At 46.7% G+C, this 17,622-nt stretch overlaps 2 protein-coding genes and 1 pseudogene across 3 annotated transcripts; all 3 read right to left on the reverse strand.

The window, feature by feature from the left end:
- Positions 1-930: 930 nt before the first annotated feature.
- LOC139364394 (putative golgin subfamily A member 8D) lies at positions 931-5,463 on the reverse strand. The gene is made up of 4 exons (XM_071100769.1): positions 3,882-5,463; positions 3,368-3,458; positions 3,006-3,114; positions 931-2,643 (listed from the first exon to the last, which is right to left on the reverse strand). Exons 1-4 carry the CDS (start codon positions 3,898-3,900, stop codon positions 2,620-2,622), a joined length of 243 nt encoding a protein of 80 aa, XP_070956870.1. The 5' UTR covers positions 3,901-5,463; the 3' UTR covers positions 931-2,619.
- Positions 5,464-5,484: 21 nt separating this feature from the next.
- On the reverse strand, positions 5,485-11,206 carry LOC139364387 (golgin subfamily A member 6-like protein 4). Of its 2 annotated transcripts, XM_071100752.1 has the most exons (6): positions 10,780-11,206; positions 9,001-9,120; positions 8,321-8,380; positions 7,309-7,396; positions 5,941-6,923; positions 5,485-5,673 (listed from the first exon to the last, which is right to left on the reverse strand). In XM_071100752.1, exons 1-6 carry the CDS (start codon positions 10,825-10,827, stop codon positions 5,497-5,499), a joined length of 1,476 nt encoding a protein of 491 aa, XP_070956853.1. In that variant the 5' UTR covers positions 10,828-11,206; the 3' UTR covers positions 5,485-5,496. The 2 variants fall into 2 exon arrangements, with proteins under 2 accessions (XP_070956853.1, XP_070956854.1); XM_071100753.1 differs by lacking the exon at positions 8,321-8,380.
- LOC139364392 (uncharacterized) lies at positions 10,024-10,785 on the reverse strand (annotated as a pseudogene).
- Positions 11,207-17,622: the final 6,416 nt, after the last annotated feature.

Below are 17,622 nucleotides of genomic sequence, written 5' to 3' on the forward strand. Positions count from 1 at the left end.
CTCAGCCTGGAGGGAGCCTGCGGGGCAGCCTGCACTCTGGAGGGACAGACAGGCCACCGGGTGCAGACAGGAGAGGGAGGCAGGGGGACGGAATGGAAGACACCTGGGGTGGGTGAAAGTCAGTGCCCTCGGGTGCTGGTGTTGTCTTCCCGGCCACAGCTAGATCAGTCTTCTGAACCTGTTGGCCGACAGGGCTGCACTGTGCCCATTAGGCACCATGGCAGTCCCCGTGAAATCCACCAGGTGTCACCAGGCAGCATCCAGACAACAGGCCTGGAAGATTCCCAACAGCCCAACTGGGCATGCTCAGACCCTCTGGGGCTCCTCTTTCAATGGGACAAACTGCAGGACCCACTGAGGGAATCGGGAACATACCAGGCTGAGCAGTGTAGCTAAATCCATTTATTCCCAAATAAAAAGCAAAGAAAACAGGAGTCCCATCACCAGGGAGCCATGACTCCATCCCCGCCTCCTTCCTCGCTCCTATGCTAGCAATAAATAAGTTTCCCAGCTGCAAATAACTATCAGAACCTCTTCTTCATATGCCAGCTGCAACCTCCGCTAGGTACGATACATACAGAATGTTAGATACAGAATGTACATGGGGGAAGGGCGGGTCACCCCTCACAGCCTGTGCCCTTGCCTGGTCTACAGTTAGCTCCACTGTCCCACCTCAGATGCCTCTCTGAGTAAGAAGATGGGAGCACCCCGAGAGAAAAGTTGCCTCGGTGAGAGTAAGGAGGCCATCGCACCTCCTCCAAACAAACCAACTCCATCAACCTCTGGCTCTTAAATAACATCATCATCCAGAAATGTAAGGACTCAGCCTTGGTCAAGGTGGTAAAGGGTCTGTTTTTCTCTCTTCATTAGACAGGGGTCTGGTGTTGCTACCTAATGGTAAAAAGTGACTGGGAAGGCGTTGTAGGGACATGGTGGGGGTGGAGACTCCAGACCCACTTCTCCAGGCTTATGCTGACAGGGGCCTGCTTTTATTTATTTTTATCCCATGACTTTTTCCCATAACTTCTTTCTCATAACTTTTTAAAAAAACTTTTCAGGCAACTTTTTTTTTTACTTTTTTTGGACTTTTTGCCACAATTTTTCCACCATATTTTTTATCCCATAACTTTTCCATCCGACAACTTTTAATTCCTATAACTTTTTTAGTTTATGTTCTTTTAATAAACACACTTACATAGTTACAATTTTGTGAGAATAAAAACCGATTATCTCATGACAAGCATGCCCAACATTTGCACAGTCTCAATACCTTTAATACTATAGTTTTCAAGACACACAAAAATTTAAGGCAAAAACAGCACCTTGCAACAATTTCATAATTTATTACACTATAGTAGCATCACAGAAGTCAATAATGCCACTTTAGACAAAAGTCAGTATTTCCATTATACATTCTGTTTACAAGAAGTCGTAAGTTGGTAAAAGTCATTCTAAGAAAACTTGGCAAATAAAGCTTTGGACTGGAATTGGCATTTCTGTCTCTACTTTTCCTTCCCCTAGATTCTTGGTTTTACATTACAGTGTTCATATTTTAAAATGTTTTAACTTATTTCAAGATATTATAGCAGTTATGTTTTTGAATAGTTATTTGAAAGTGTAAGATAAAGTTTTAGAGAAAGTATTATGGATAGGGCTGATTTACATTTTCATGTTTTATAAAACTCAGCTTTGGTTTTAGAACTGATTTTTTTCATTTCAGGGAAACCTATCAGGTTTAATCAAATCGTTTAAAAATAATTATGATATATTGCAGTCTTTAAATTGATATTTTGATTCTTTACTTCCTACAGAAATTCACATTTATTCAGTTTGAACTCACATTTTAAAATGCTGCTTCTGCTGAACTCTAACCTTCTAATGTCGCCTTCTAAGCAAATTGAAAGCTGCCTTATACTGAATGAGGAAGAGAACAAATACTTGGCTGAATGAGGTATTGCAAACAACTGCATGCATTTTGAAGAAAGACTACAGTTATTGTCATAGAATTTCCATTCTTTTTAGCTTTTTCTTAAACATATGACAAAATTCCTACACAAAGAGTGGTATTTCAGTTAATATAGCACTTTTATTTTTCAGACTGACATTCAGCTTAAATATGCCGGTATGTGATTTAATCCAGAGGTCCCTTATGAACACATTATTGTCAGATAGGTTACAGATGCTAAACACTATCTGAAGGTCATTCCTAGTCATTTATATGTGTCAGGTAAAAGTGAAGTGATTTGAACTGTCAAAATACAGAGTGAACATGAGGGAAAGACCCACTCTCCTTTAACTTTCTACAAATAAATTTAAGTTAGAAACACAAATAAACATGAGGGGCTCTAACATTCAAATGAAGTAAATGAATTGTGTAGGAGATTAACCCCTAAACTTTTTTCGTTTGTTTTTAAATTTCTTGACCAGCTCTTAGATGATGGTGATGTTTATCTCCCTGATCTCGGCACGGTGTAAAGAATGGCATGCAGGGGTTGCTGCCCAAGCCTCGGTGCTCCTGGAGAGTCCTGCGTTAGAGGAAGCAGCTGCACGATCTGCTGTGCCGTGGGGTTGTGGTGGGGAGAACCCTCTCTGGCCTCTCCTGGTGCAGGCTCCACGCTGTCAGTGAGGCTCAGCCACGAAGATCTTCAGACAGAGGGAGGAGGGGATCTGAGGTCAGTGCGAGCCTCCCCTGCTCCTGCCCGCCCACCCCGCCTGAGCGCTCTACCCACCACCCTGCTTGTCAGCACACCCAAGCTCCTGGGGGATTGGGGCTCCTAGAGCGGGCTGATCAGCAGGGCTCTGGGCAGTGGTCAGGAATTTGTCATGCCCCTCATTGTGGTCGCCCACAAGCCACAACACCTGTCCCTGCAGCTCCAGCAGGTTCACCTGGAGGGAGGGGTGCTTAGCTGCCATGCTGGTGTTGGCGCCCAAGTTCACCCCCACCCCCACCCCCGCAGAGATGGCCCCATGCAGGGCTCGGTGGGTCTCCCCACACATAGACTCACCCCCAGTCCCTGGGGTCCTCTGAGATGAAGCCATTGGGTGAGCCAGGGGCTGGCAGCACACCCTTTGCTATTCCTGGGCATTGGCTCCAGCATCGTTGAAAAATGCCACCTGAAGGCAAGAGATGAGTATTCTTGTAGGGACATACGCAGAACAACCGGGGCAGGGAGGTGGAGCACAGCCCCTTCCCTTGGGGCTCAGAGTGTGCACCTGTTGGTCACAGTGAAATGGTGTTTGACCACTGGCTCCCGGAAGGAGTGAAAGTCCACAGAAATCAGAAGGCAGGGAAACCAAGAACATAAGGGGATCTGGGAGGGACCAGCGACGAAGGTGACAAAGTAGGGGCAGGGAAAGTCAGGCTCACCTGACCTCCCGGCTCTCCCGGTCCTCTGGGATGTCCTGCATGGGCCGAGGTGCCTCTTCCCCCTCTGTCCAGATGCCCTCCTCCATCTCCTCTAGGGGGTGGCCAGAGGGGTCCTCAGACAACCCAACAAGGGAAGTGGGGGTCCACCTCTGCCCCCACCCTCACTGTGTAGCCCTGAGCCAGCCCCTTCCCAGAGGGGAATGAGCTGTTCTGTATTATTACTTTTAAGAACCAAGATCTTGCTATACTGCCCAGGCACAGTCCCACTACCGATTGGTGCCGGAGTCCTGACCTGGTCCCTTTCTGACCTGGGCCAGTTCTCCCGTCTTTAGGCAACCTGATGGCCTCCTGCTCCCAGGAGGTCACCATATTGATACCGAACTTAGCGCGGACACCCGGTCGGCATAATGACCAGCTGTGTTAAAGGTGTCTTCCAACTCCTCAATCCTATGCTGCTAACAGTCCCCCTTTCCTCCTGGGGCTCTCGCCTCTTCCTCCGAGTGGTCTCCCGTACCTTCCCCAGGGAGAGCCATGAGGCTCAACCTGGCTTTAGCTGCTGTTTCTGCTGGCTGGTAGCTTCCAGGTGCTCCTAAGAGGCCAGGAAAGAGGGTGAGAAGGCACGGAGGTTGCCAGGTTGTCCCTCTCGGGGCCCTGTCCTCAGCAGCTCCCTCCCCGGGGTCTCCTGCAACTTTTGGTGGGCCATCTTAGCTACCACTTTGCCTTGAGCTTTCTGCTGCTGCAGCTGGTCCAGGAGCTGGGTCTGCAGCAGTAACTGCCTGTGCAGCACCTCCTCCTCAGAGGTCAGCTGCTGCTAAGCGACCACATACTGCTGCAGGTGACACAGGTACTGGTCTCCCTGCTGCTGCAGACTCTGAGCCTCTTGGCTCTTCAGCTCCACCTGCAGGAAGATCCTGGGCATGAGGGCGTTTACTAGGTGGCTTCCAGATTCCTGGCCCATGAATAGGGTAGCAACGGCACTGTGGGGCTCTGTGGCCTGCCCAGGCCCCTGGTCCCTTGCTCCAGGCCTCAGAGCCTGCCTCCCTTGCCTGGAACCCAATGCATCCTTCCCCAGCCTCAAATCTCACACACTTTTCCCTGTCATTTAAACTGTAGACCACAGACTAGTGGAAAACAGGGGGAGCCAACCAGCATCTGCTAAGTGTACTACATGCCTAATGTTTCCACGTATTATCTCATTTAATCCTCAGCACCTCTGCAAGGAAAACGCTAACTTCCTTTTGAAGTTAAAGAAACAGAGACTTTGCCAGGCGCGGTGGCTCAAGCCTGTAATCCCAGCACTTTGGGAGGCCGAGATGGGCGGGTCACAAGGTCAGGAGATCGAGACCATCCTGGCTAATACGTCTCTATTGAAAACCCGTCTCTATTGAAAAATACAAAAAACTAGCCGGGCGAGTTGGCGGGCGCCTGTAGTCCCAGCTACTCGGGAGGCTGAGGTAGGAGAATGGCGTGAACCCGGGAGGCGGAGCTTGCAGTGAGCTGAGATCCAGCCACTGCACTCCAGTCTGGGCGACAGAGCGAGACTGCGTCTCAAAAAAAAAAAAAAAGAAAAACTTAGAAATACAAAGTAGTTGAATGATAACCAGTAGAACCGAGTCCGGAAACCAGTTTGAGTCTAAGGAGTCTTTTTGGTTTTTGCGTTTTGTTTTGTTTTGAGACAGTGTCACTCTGTGTCCCAGGCTGGAGTCCAGTGGTGCAATCTCAGCTCACTGCAACCTCTACCTCCCAGGCTCAAATGATTCTCGTATCTCAGCCTCCTGAGTAGCTGGGATGACAGGCATGCACCACCAGGCCTAGGTAATTGGTTTTTTTTTTGAAATTTTAGTAGAGATGAGGTTTTGCCATGTCAACCAGGCTGGTCTCAAACTCCTGACCTCCAGTGATTCTCCTGCCTCAGCCTCCCAAAGTGGTGGGACTACAGGCGTCAGCCACCACACCCGACATAAGGAGCCTCTTATACCACTGTCTCTTCCCCTGTGACTGGGGGGCTCCATGGCTCTACCTGGGACGATGATATCCAGACCTGGGGGGAGCCCAGGGCTCCCCACCTCTAAAAGTCAGAGGGAAAGATGCAAGAAACAGCAATAGCACTGCCCTGGAGAGTGCTGGGGTCACCTGCCCCCAGGTTGCAGCTGCCTCTGGCCTGGCGCCTCCCTTCCCCAGAGGCTGGTGCCCGCCTCCCAGCCCTTCTTGGATGGGTCAGAGGTTACCGTGTCTTTCAGCTCGCCCAGCGTCTTCAGCTCCTTTACTTGAGGCTCCAACTGCAGTGCGCTCTTGTTCTCATTGTTCTGGACAGAGAGAAGCAATCATTGGCCACCCGCTATAGCTGGAGACCCCAGAACTTGGTGTCTGCCTGCCATGGCACCAGGAAGGGTGGAGGCAGGTTAGAAAAATCATCCCCTCTCTCCCACAGCCATCAGAGCAGGGCTCTGGCTCACAGGTGCCTTTAGAAGTACCATTTCATGTGAGGGCTACAATGCCCCATTTTACAGGTGGGGAAACAAAGGCCTGGAGGGCTAGGGAAGAGGGCAGGCTCCCCAGGTGGGGCAACCCACCGGCTCCTCGAAGCTACTGTGTGGCTCCGCCTGCTGCTCGTAGAGGGCTTCCCACCCCAGCTCCAGCATCCTCTCCAGCTCCCGCAGCCTCTCCAGCTCCCGCAGTGTCTCCTGCTCCCACAGCCTCTGATCCTGCTCCCGCAGCCTCTCCTGTTCCAGCAGCTCCTCCACTTGGTCCAGCAGCTGCTCCTCCTCCAGCAGCCTCTTCTGCTCCTCCTGTTGCCTGTCCCGTTCCAAAAGCTTCTCCACCTGCTCCAGCAGCCTCTCCTGCTCCCACAGTCTCTCATCCTGCTCCCGCAACCTCTCCTGTTCCAACAGTTCCTCCACCTGGTCCAGCAGCCTCCCCTGGTCCAGCAGCCTCTCCTGTTCCTCCTGCCACCTCTCCTGTTCCAATAGCTTCTCCACCTGCTCCAACAGCCTCTCCTGCTCTGGAAGCCTCTCCTCCTCCCGCAGCCTCTCATCCTGCTCCCGCAGCCTCTCCTCTTCCAGCAGCTTCTCTACCTGGTTCAGCAGCCTCTCATGCTCTAGCAGCTTCTCCTCCTCCTCCTCCCGTCTCTCCTGTTCCAACAGCTTTTTCACCTCCTCCAGCAGCCTCTCCTGCTCTGGCAGCCACTCCTGCTCCCGTATCCTCTCCTCCTGCTCATGTATCCTCTCCTCCTGCCCAGATAGCCTCTCCTCCTGCTCATGTAGCTTCTCCTCCTGCTCATGTATCCTCTCCTCCTGCCCAGATAGCCTCTCCTCCTGCTCACGTATCCTCTCCTCCTGCTCATGTATCCTCTCCTCCTGCTCATGTATCCTCTCCTCCTGCTCACGTATCCTCTCCTCCTGTCTCCTGTTCAGGAGACTCAACATCTGATTGTTTTCCACCTCGGCCTGGAGCTGTCTTCCCAGACTCTCCAGCTCCTTCCTTAGGTGTTTGGTCTCATCTTGTAGCTGCTCCACCTCAGAGGGCCCTCCCGGGGAATCTGGGGCCTGGGGTTCAGCTGAGAAAGGAAGCAGACAATAAGGGTCTCTGGATTCTCAAAAAAAAAAAAAAAAAAAAAATCCTCCCATTGGTGCAGAGCTCCTCCTCTCAGGCTTCCCAAACTTGGCCTCACTGCTAAGGATTCCTCGCACCCAGATGGTAGCCAATCTTCCAAGCCACTTTCAATGGAGAGCACTGTGGGTGGCTGACAATGGGCACTCCTCCCTCTTTGCTGATGGGGACACCCAGGCTCAAGCAGATGACAAGGCTTGCAGTCTCCTGGCACACCTCTCTCCCTCTGCCTCAAAGCCCTTCCATCCACCCACCTCCCTGGGGCATTCTAAGCCACCCCCATAGCCCTCTGATGCCGGTCCTGCTCCCAGGTCACACCAGCCCCATCTTACCCCTCTGGTGTTTGAGTTTGAACAAGCTCCTCCCAAGCTTCTGTACCCGATGTATCTCACGCTTCTTCTCCTCCTTCAATGTGTGAACCTGCCCAAAGTACAGGGTAAAAGGGCCCTGGTGATAGGGGCTGAACCTCTAGAGACAGAGTTTGAGAAAGGCCCCCCCGTTCTGCCAGCTTGTGATTTAGAAAGGTGCGTTCATTCAACAAACATCTGCTGAGCACCTACAGGCCAGGTATGGTTCTTCACAGCAGAGATAGAAGACAGAAAAGGACAGACAGGAGCCCTTGGCCCTGAGGTTTCCATTCTAGGGGCCTTTAAATCTCGGACTCCCAGAGCGAACAGAGACCTTTGACACTCTCTACCTCGTCCAGAAACAGGAGCCCAAGGAGGAGAGAAGGCTTGTCCAGACTCAAAAAGCAAATTAGGGACTGAGTCAGGGCAGAAATACAGGCCCCTGACAAACAGCCAGGCTAGTGCTTCCCTGAGAGGCAACAACCCCAGGGCATGTGTGGCAAGGAGTCGAGCAGGGGTGTCTGGAGAAGAGAGAGTCAGCAAAGAGGGCAGTGCAGAAGAGCCATGCTGCACGGTCTGTGCTCTGGGGTCCATCCAGGTGAGGCCTGGGTGCCCCAGCTCCCCATTTACCCTTGGCACCAGGGGCCCCTAGACCCTTTCTTCAGGGCCTCAAGGGGAAACGAGTCCAGGTTTGGCAGCGTGGAATCAGAGGACGCCACTGGACTCTTCCCAGTGAATGGATGTTTTCACTGGGTTGACTGATTATTGCGGAGCTTTGAGTCCGGGGCTCCTGCTAGTTCTTGGTACTGGCTCTGAGGTGCATGCAGAGAGGAGGAGTTGGAGGATTGCGGGGAGGGGTAGAGAGAACACTCATTAGGGCTGGGGAGGGGTGTGTCTGGGCTGTCTCAGCTGGGAGAGGGGCAACCAGCCCCTGCTGTGGGAGGAGGTTGGAGGGCTGGCCTGCAGGGTCACTGAATCTCGGCCCAGGGCCTCTTACCTGCAGATCTTTCAGGTTAGTAGATGACACAGGGCCCTCCCCGTAGACACCTGTTGCTGACTACAAGAGATGAGAGTGCACATGGAGATGTTCTGTCCCCCTCAGTGTCTAAGCCCTCTGACTTCCTTTCTTCCCCATCAACTGACAAACATTTCTTTTCTGCCTATCTTGGACCAGTTATCCCATAACTCCTTTGTGCCAACTTCTCTCATGGTTTTTATCTCCCCACCATCCCAACCTGGGGCACTTTCAGTGACTCCTAAAGGGACAGCCTGATGGCAAGTGACTCTTCTCATTGGCCTGGCTTCCCCTTGAGACTGGGAGTGAGAAAACTCAAGCAGCAATGACCATTTCGTGGGTGTCCTGGGTGTTTACAGCAGGCCATGTACTAAGGAGTCTCAGAAAAACAACAATAACAAATCTCATTTAAACTTCACAAATAGATGTTTAAAAATCCCACCTCTATTATACAGATGTGAAAAGAGAGACCCGAAGACCTCAAGCAACTTGCCCTAAATCATATCTTAATGAATCCCTAATCAATCATTAGCAGATGGAGAGGCAGGATTCAAACCCAGAATTCTTAACCAGTGCCCAACAGTCCATCCACAATCTTAACAGTTTTCCTCTACTGCCCCTTAGGCCCTCTGTCCCCAGGAGCCTGGCCAGCCAAGACTCACATCCCCAGGTGAGCGGTAACCACCAGAAGTGGCGGTGTCAGGGCTACTGCCATTGATTTTCTTTTTCCTGTTAGCTCCTGCTGGAACGCCAGGGCTCTTCCTCTGCCAATATTCTTTTAACTGTGGGAAAGAAGAGCAGTGACACTCATGAGAACTATCAGCCCCTACAGCCACACCCTCCTTCACAGTTTTGACAAAATACTTTTCTACACCATCTGATTTAATGCCACCACCAACTGTACAAGGTGTTGTCACAATCCTTTAGTGACTGAGAGGGATTGATATCATGGCTAGAAAAAAGAAACGAAATAGTTAATACTGGAACTTAAGCTCCGTCTTCTGACTCCAAGCTCTGGGGTTTTGCCATGAATCAGCATCTGCCAGGGACCAAAACCAGGGGCGGAGTTAGAACAGTAAACATGAAGGAGGCAGGAACTGTATGCCATGGGGTTTAGAGTCATACATCCTCACATGTCCGTTAGTGTGAAGAAGTGCACCAGTACCTCTCACACTTTCATATCAATGTGTCCTCATGACAGAAGGCAGCTTTTCTGTTAAATCTGGGAATTTTTCAGAAAGAGGACAACCCAAGCCTGATTTCAGAGAGAAGTCTGGTATATGCTTAGAAACCTATGTGACTGTCATCCCTAAGGACATTAATGTTTGATCTGAAGAGAATCAAGGGAAACTGATGCTTCAGAAAGATGTCCCGCATTCATCCTGTGGCACTCAAAGTACCCCAGGTTGAGATGATATGAGGAAGAGTCAAGCTATCTAGTTCAGCTTCCCAAGATCTATTCCACTGAAGATGAGCAAATCTCACTTCAGAGACCAGTGACTGAAGGGCGGTCTGGTCCCAGAACCGTGGAGAACTCAGAAAAGAATGTTAAAGTCTCTCTGCAAAGTAGAAGCCTGGGAGAAAACCAAACCAAACCCGTTCTCCCATGGCCACCCAGGGATACTGTCAAGGTTTTGAGCACACAGGGGAAGTGCAGGCTTTTCCCACTGTCAGTGTTTCTGTGAAGGGAGTAAGGCAGCCTGAAACCTCTTGTTCCTGGGTCCCATAGTCCCCATTCCCCTTCCAACTGGAAATTTGTGCTGTGACCAGAGGATCCGGAAATGGGGTAAGAAAACTTAGGGGACTGGGTTGTAAGATCAACGGCTGGTCTTGCAGCAGTAATGGCAGTTCCTAGGAGGACTGTGACATCACTACATTCCATTCCTCCCAGGGGAGGGGATCACAGCAGCGCGATGCCTGAGTCGCCACTCCATGATGGGGGAGGGAAACACAGGGTTTGGACCCAGGTCCTTGGAGACACCAGCCGAAGGAGCCCAGGGAGGTGGAGGTTGGGGCAGCAGGAGGGGAGGGCAGAGTCCGCAGTAGGGAGCCCCGGGAATCACCAGCCAAAAGTCACCCAAGGATGACTGGCAACGGTGGGGCCTGGGGCTGGGGTACCCAGGTCCTGGGAGACGCAAGCCCAATGAGCCCAGGAAGGTCAGGCTTGGGGCAGCAGGAGGTGAGGGCCGAGTATGGAGCGAGGTGCCCCCGGTGTCACCCGCCCAAAGTCACCCTGGGGTAAAGATCGGCAAGGGCAGGGATTGGGCTGCTTGCTGAAGGGGTGGGGCTGACTGACAAGAATTTGGTGGGGGGAGCCCAGAGTCACTGGTGTTGGGGGTCCCATTCCGGTATGCCTGAGGAATAGTATGGGCTCTGGCAATGGTCTTGTCATCGGAGAGGATCTGTGGTTGGGTTGGGGGCTATGACCTGGTGCATTTTACCTTTTTCTTGGCTGTGGTGAATTTTCCCTGTCGTGTTTTTTCTGACATCCTGGGGTGCGGAGGGAGGCGGGGTTGGGGTCACATCAGCGAAATCCCAGTGAGCACGGCTGAATGCTTCCAGTCACCTACCAGGCCGCTGTGCAACTGAGCCAGAGGAGGCGTAACCAGGGCCCCACTAGAACTCAGAAGAGGGGCGTGGCCTTAATGCTCCAAGCCCATTGGTCAGTGAGAAAGATGAAAGGGAAAGGAAGCATGGCCAGGCAGCAGGGTGTCCAGAGGGACCTGTGGCATCACAAGGAAAGCTGCCCAATCAACCGCTTTCCCCGCTCTACTCAGAAGGAGGGGAGGGGCCGCCCACTCTGGGAGAGGCAAGGGTCTGGGTTTTGCTTTAAAAGCTTTAAAACTGTAAAAAATAAACTTAAAAATGTATACATGTGTATACTTTATATATATGTGTGTCTGTGTGTGTATCTATGCGTTCCTCCAGAGCTGTCTTCATTATCCAGCTTCTATGCAAAGTCTATGATTTTGGACTATATTTTTCATCTTCAAATGGAGTACAAGAATTACCAGTATCACCTTAACTGAGATACAGATCCTATAAAAATGGAAAATTCATAGCATGCTTGATGATTAAGGAAGTAGACTATAGTATCCAACATTCCAATAAGACAAAATAATCACAATGATTTCTCTTTTTTGGAAGAACGTTTCTCTTATTCTACATTACGAAGAGTTTTTTTTTTTTTTAAATGATAAGCATGCCTAATATCTTTAAAAACACAAAGCTTTTTGGCCAGGTGCGGTGGTTCACGCCTGTAATGCCATCACTTTGGGAGGCCGAGGTGGGTGGATCGCCTGAGGTCAGGAGTTCAAGACCAACATGGCCAACATGATGAAACCCTGTCTGTACTAAAAATACAAAAACTAGCCAGGCGTGGTGGTGGGTGCCTGTAATCCCAGCTATTTGGTCGGCTGAGGCAGAAGAATTACCTGAACCCAGGAGACGGAGGTTGCAGTGAGCCAAGCTCATGCCCCTGCACTTCAGCCTGGGCAACAGAGCAAGACTCCATCTCAAAAGAAATAAAATAAAATAAAACACAAAATAAGTAAGAACACAAAGCTTTCAATTTAATAAGCAGTTAAAACTCTCTACTTGTTTAAGAGAAATACAAGTCCCAGTATTCTAGATCACCTGACCTCTCTAAGCCTTGCGAATGAAACTGAATTTCTCACTTGATACTTGGCTATGATTTGCAATCATGAAAACCGAGAATTATGTCACTGTGTACTGCTTGTTGCCTGAATTCCACACTAGGCTGGGATCAAGGGTTGAATCTTTCATGATTTTCTCCATAACCTGTGTGCTTCTTATCCCAGACCAAACTAAGTTTTTTTCTAGAATTCTACAGTTTACAGTTAATAGACAAGAGTGATTCTCAAAATGTAGTCTATGCACTAGCAGCACCAGCAGCACCTGAGATCTTTTTATAAGTGCACATTTTCAGGTCCCACCCTGGGCCTGGTGAATCGGAAACTCTGGAGTAGGGCTCAGCAGTCTGTGCTGCAGTAGTCCCTCCAGGTGTTCAAGAACCTCTGGCATACGGCAGGCAGAAAAATATGTTTCCTTCTGTAGGTCCAAGCCAGGGATACCATATGTTCTGCCTTGTTATACAACAATGACATGCAATTAAAAGACATAAATCTCCTTCCTACTCCCACCCTCCATCCAACGTGTTTTATTTTTATGAGTTCAATTAGAAAACAAGTGGCAATCAGAGATTTAGTCTAAAATATATATTTACAAGTGTCAGTTCTCATCCAGCCTGATCTCATGCAAAACCATTTACGTCCTCTTACACCTCAAGTTTGAAAAATGTATCTTCACAATGTGAGACTCAGGCACACTAGCAGTTCTATCATAAAACACCAAGTAGATTGGAATGTCCAACCTTACTAGAGAAGAAAAGTGGAATCACTGGCTATATTTCCAAATTGCATTCAACAGGAAATTTGAGTTTTTTTCACCTTCATACTTCCAATTTAATAGAATTAACCCAGAATACGCCATTCTTTCAAAGCCTGTAGCCAGGCAAAGTTTTACTGTATTATTTCTTGCTTTCCATGGATATAAAGCAGATTCCTGGTAGGCACATTTTGTATACCTGCAAAGATGCAGGACTAAACAGTTCCATCTGTTCAACATTGAACAAAAGTCCTGTAAACCTTGGATGGTGAGCGCAATACTTCAGCTTTAGCCCCAAAGCCTCAAATATGAAAAGATACCAAGAACACCACTAGCAATCAAAACTAAACTCTCGACCAGGAGCAGAAGTTCATGCCTGTAATCCCAGCACTTTGGCAAACTAAGGTGGGAGGATTACTTGAAGTCAGGAGTTCAAGATTAACCTGGGCAGCATAGCGAATTCACGTCTCCACAAAAAATTTTAAAAATTAGCTGGGCCTGGTGGCACACAGCTGTAGTCCTAGCTACTTTGCAGGCTGAGGTGGGAAAATTGCTTGATCGCAGGAGTTCGAGGCTGCAGTAGCTATGATTATGGCACTGCACTCCAGCCTGGGTGACAGAGCGAAACTCAGATAATTACATTTTCTCCTGCTCCTGTTTACCCTGAAATCCCTCAGTTAAAAGGCTTTCAAATTTGGCAGGATAAAAATTAAGTGAAAAGTGACTTTGGAGTTTGGCTAGTGAAAGAAAGAAAGAAATGAAAGATAGAAGAAAAGGGAGGAAGGAAGGAAGGAGGAAGGGAGAAAGGGAACAAAGAAAGAGAAAGGAAAGGATGAAAGAGAGAGGGAAAGAAAGAGAAAGAAAGAGAAAGACAGAGGAAAGATAAGGAAAGAAAGAAAGGGAGAGAAAGAGGGAAAAAGGGAGGAAAAAGCAAAGTAAGAATGGCAAGGAAGGAAGAAGGAGAAAGAATGCAGAAAGAAAGAAAGAAGGAAAAGAAAAGAAAGGAGAGGAAACAAAAGGGAAGGGAAATAAAGGAAGAAAAAATGAAATGACAAATTACTTAATGGGAGAAAGTTTTTGTAACCTCAATGACAGGTAAAAGGTTTGTATCCTTAGTCTATAAAGAAATCTTTAAAATTATTAAAAGAAAAACAAGTGAATTTCAACTAATAATGGGCAATGGCGAAACTGGCACTTCTCACAAGAATAAAAATGGCCAATGGCATATAGAAAGATTCAAAAGCACTAGAAATCAAAAAAATATCATGAAAACCGTGAGATTTTCTGTATAAAGGCAGGAAAGATGACAAACGGAAGGGGGAACCTGGAGCTCTGTCCTTGTTAGTGGGAGTATAATCTGAGTCAATTTTCCTGGAGGATAATTTGAAAATTTCAATGAAAAACCCTAAAAATTATTTTCCTCCAGAAATTCTCCTATGAATTCAGTCCAAAAATGTTTGCTCAAGTCCATTAAAATGTATATATAAGAAAATTCACCTCTGGGCTGGCAATGATTAACTTAATATACATCCAGCTGTTAAAAATGATGATGCCAGAATATATTGACTGCCACAGAAATATGCCCAAAATATAGTATGTGACAAAAGTATTATGATTCTACTTTTAAAAAGGTTTATATGCATAAAAACATATAAAAAGCAACAAACTAGAATGTTTTGAGTGGCAAATGAAAGATTTTTCTTAATATTTGTCATCCAAACAATTACAAAAGGGATCATTTCCTATCTAATGAGGGAGAATTGCTATTTTCATGTGTTTGTATTTAAATCTCTTTTCTTTTTCTTATTTTTTCTCCTATATGTTTCCCGTGTAGGTTAGAATCCCTGCCTCGTGATGTAAATCAGCCCATTTTTGGGAAGTGCGCTACATAACACTGCCCCATCTTCCTTTTAAGAGATCTGGAGACATTTTTATTTCAAATTGTTTTCTTGTTCTCAGTTTTTTTTTAACATATGAAATTGAGGAAAAGACAAAGGAAAGGCTGACTCCCTACCCTCCTGGGGCTACTCTTCCAATTTTTGCTGCTATTGTTATGTATTAATATTCACTGGGTACCAAAAAGATGGGCAGCCCCTTAGATCCTTTGTTCCTATCTCTTTCTCATAATCCTACTTCATTTCCTCATTCACTTATTTTTAAAAGGGTCATCTGTACAAATACATCGTTCAGAAAATTTTTAAATATAACTATCTATGAATGTATGTGGCAAAATCCCATTCACAGTCTTATTCTCCTTCCACAGCCAAACAATTTTAATTTGTTTCTTATATATCATTTCAGATTTTATCTTTGCAAATACACATGTATATTCTTATTCTACTCTTCTCTCTCAGCACAAAAAGTAGCATACCATTCATATGATGCCATTCCTTGTTCCTTTTATAACACCCACACTATATATGTGAGTTTTTCTACATGAGTACAGAGGTCTTTCTCATTCTTCTTTACAACTGCACAGTATTCACCGTTAACTTGACCAATTCCCTGTTGGTGGACACTGAAGTTATCACTATCATACTCTTACAAACAATAATGCCAAGGAAAACCACCTACACATGCCAAGTTCATTTCTGGATCTGCCTTTGATGAAGCCTCTATTTGAATCACCACAAGGTCACAAGGCTGAATAGTTAGCCCCATTTTTAGTTTCCATTATGTACAGCAGTATGTAGCAAAAGACTCCCCTGGGCAAAGCAAATGTGCTCTTTGGGGATTTACTTCTAAACAATAAATGGATAAACAGAACACCAAGGAGAAATCTTTCTATTTAACCATGCACATGGATGTGTATAATACACGTATATGCATAGAAAGTATACAATAAATCCATCAAAGCATTAAGCATTGTCTCAGTATGGTGGATCTGTGGAGTGCTTTGTAGACAGCCCTCCTTGCCTATCAATTCTTTCTAGTTTCAAAAGAGTGAATATGTACTATTTTTGCAACATAAAATTTCAAAAAATATTGACTCAAATTAAGCTGGATACATTTCTTCAGTCTGTCCTATATTTGTATGGTGCTCCAGACTGCTCAAATATCACTTCGTTTAATTTTTTTTTTCTTCTTCAAATCTAGAGACAGGCAGAGTCTTGCTCTGTTGACCAGGCTTGTCTTGAACTCCTAGATCCTCCTGGATCCTCCCACTTCCGCCTCCCAAAGTGTCGACATTACAAGTGGGAGCCATCATACCCAGTCGACTTCATTTGAGAAATCTTTCCCCGGTATTCAATATATTATGAATAATTCCTTTCTTCTTGTTTAGGTAGCATCTTAGTCATGTCTCTATTACCTCGCTTGTCACATGATAATCAGTTGCTCACCCATCCATCTCCCTTGATTGCTCATGAGCTCCTCGAGAAGAGTCTGATTTTCAGCACCTTGAAAAACGTGCAATACATATATGCTTCATACGCAGAGAAGGAAATGATATCACCACAATGTAATCATTCCCAGAATTCAATGCCTGTATTTGTAAATTGTTCTAGATACTCTGCCAATAACCTGAGAATGTTATGCTTTTTCCCTAAATTTCCATCCATTACTGAGTGTCTACAGTCATAGCTAACTCAATTGCGATGTGACCTCTGGCCAAGCCCATTCATACTTTTTATTTTAGTTGATTTTTAATTTTAATTTTTGAGTTTGATAGTTTCCTTTTTGTTTTTTTAATCTAGCAGTTTTTGGTAACTTCAACATCACTATATCCCTGTGTCTTTGCACCTACTGGTCTCTGCTTGGAATAATATCTCAAGGTTTTATTCACCTGGAAAAAATTTCTATTCATCCTTAAAGTGTCAGCTTAATTAGGCCATGCATGGTGGCTCATGCCTGTAATCCCAGCACTTTGGGAGGCCAAGGCGGGCAGATCACCTGAGGTCAGTAGTTTGAGACTAGCTTTGCCAACTTGGTGAAATCTCGTCTTTAATAAAATTACAAGAAATAGCTGGTCATGGTGGCAGATGTCTGTAATCCCAGCTACTCAGTAGAGTGAGGCAGAAGAATTGTTCAAACCTGGGAAGCAGAGGCTGCAGTGAGCTGAGATCACACCATTGCACTCCATCTTTGGCAACAGAGCGAGACTTCATCTCAAAAAAAAAAAAAAAAAAAAAAAAAAAGGGAAGGTATTAAATAATACCTTCTCTGAGAAGCCTTTATATCTTCCTATTCTTTCAGTAAGAGTTGAAAATTCCTCAACTTTTGAAACATTTGTGCCTCTATTACTATGTGTCAGTCACTGAACTGAGTGCTTAGGATAGAAAGAACGAAATGTAGACCCTGCCTTTATGGAACTCATGGTCTAGCATGGAAAACAGCCATATGAAAAAATAACCACACTACAGGTCCTCAGAGTTCAAACCCTATCCTAAATACTGCTAAATTAATATTCTGTGAGGTTTTGAAAGTACTAGGGCCAGAGACAATATCACTGTTGAGATGAATTTACATCCAAGTGAACATTGGGCCCTCATCATCCAAGGTGATATGTGTGTGCCTCTTCCTTGCAACCCACCAGGGCCTAACACATCATATCACCACTGTTGAAATTGGGAAACAGGCCTAGAAGTCCAAGAGCTTGACCAAAGTAACTCAGCTGTTAGGTAGCAGAACCAGGTCAGTATGATTCTTCTTCAATATCCTGCCAGTTACCTGGGCAAGTGGCCTCAAAATCAACAAAGGACAAGTATAGATTGACATGCTTCAACGGAGAGAGGCTCAAAAGGAAGAGTTTATACACAAGAATAGAACAGAAATGTTTGAGAAGTATCTCTGGGGATGTGAAGTAGGAGGGGGCACACCAGATTTCACCTTGGTCAAGTGAATTTATAATTGCAACCTGGGCCTCACCCCTGAGCTCC

The sequence above is a fragment of the Macaca nemestrina genome, chromosome 7 (assembly GCF_043159975.1).
Source record: "Macaca nemestrina isolate mMacNem1 chromosome 7, mMacNem.hap1, whole genome shotgun sequence".
NCBI classification, from domain to species: domain Eukaryota; kingdom Metazoa; phylum Chordata; class Mammalia; order Primates; family Cercopithecidae; genus Macaca; species Macaca nemestrina.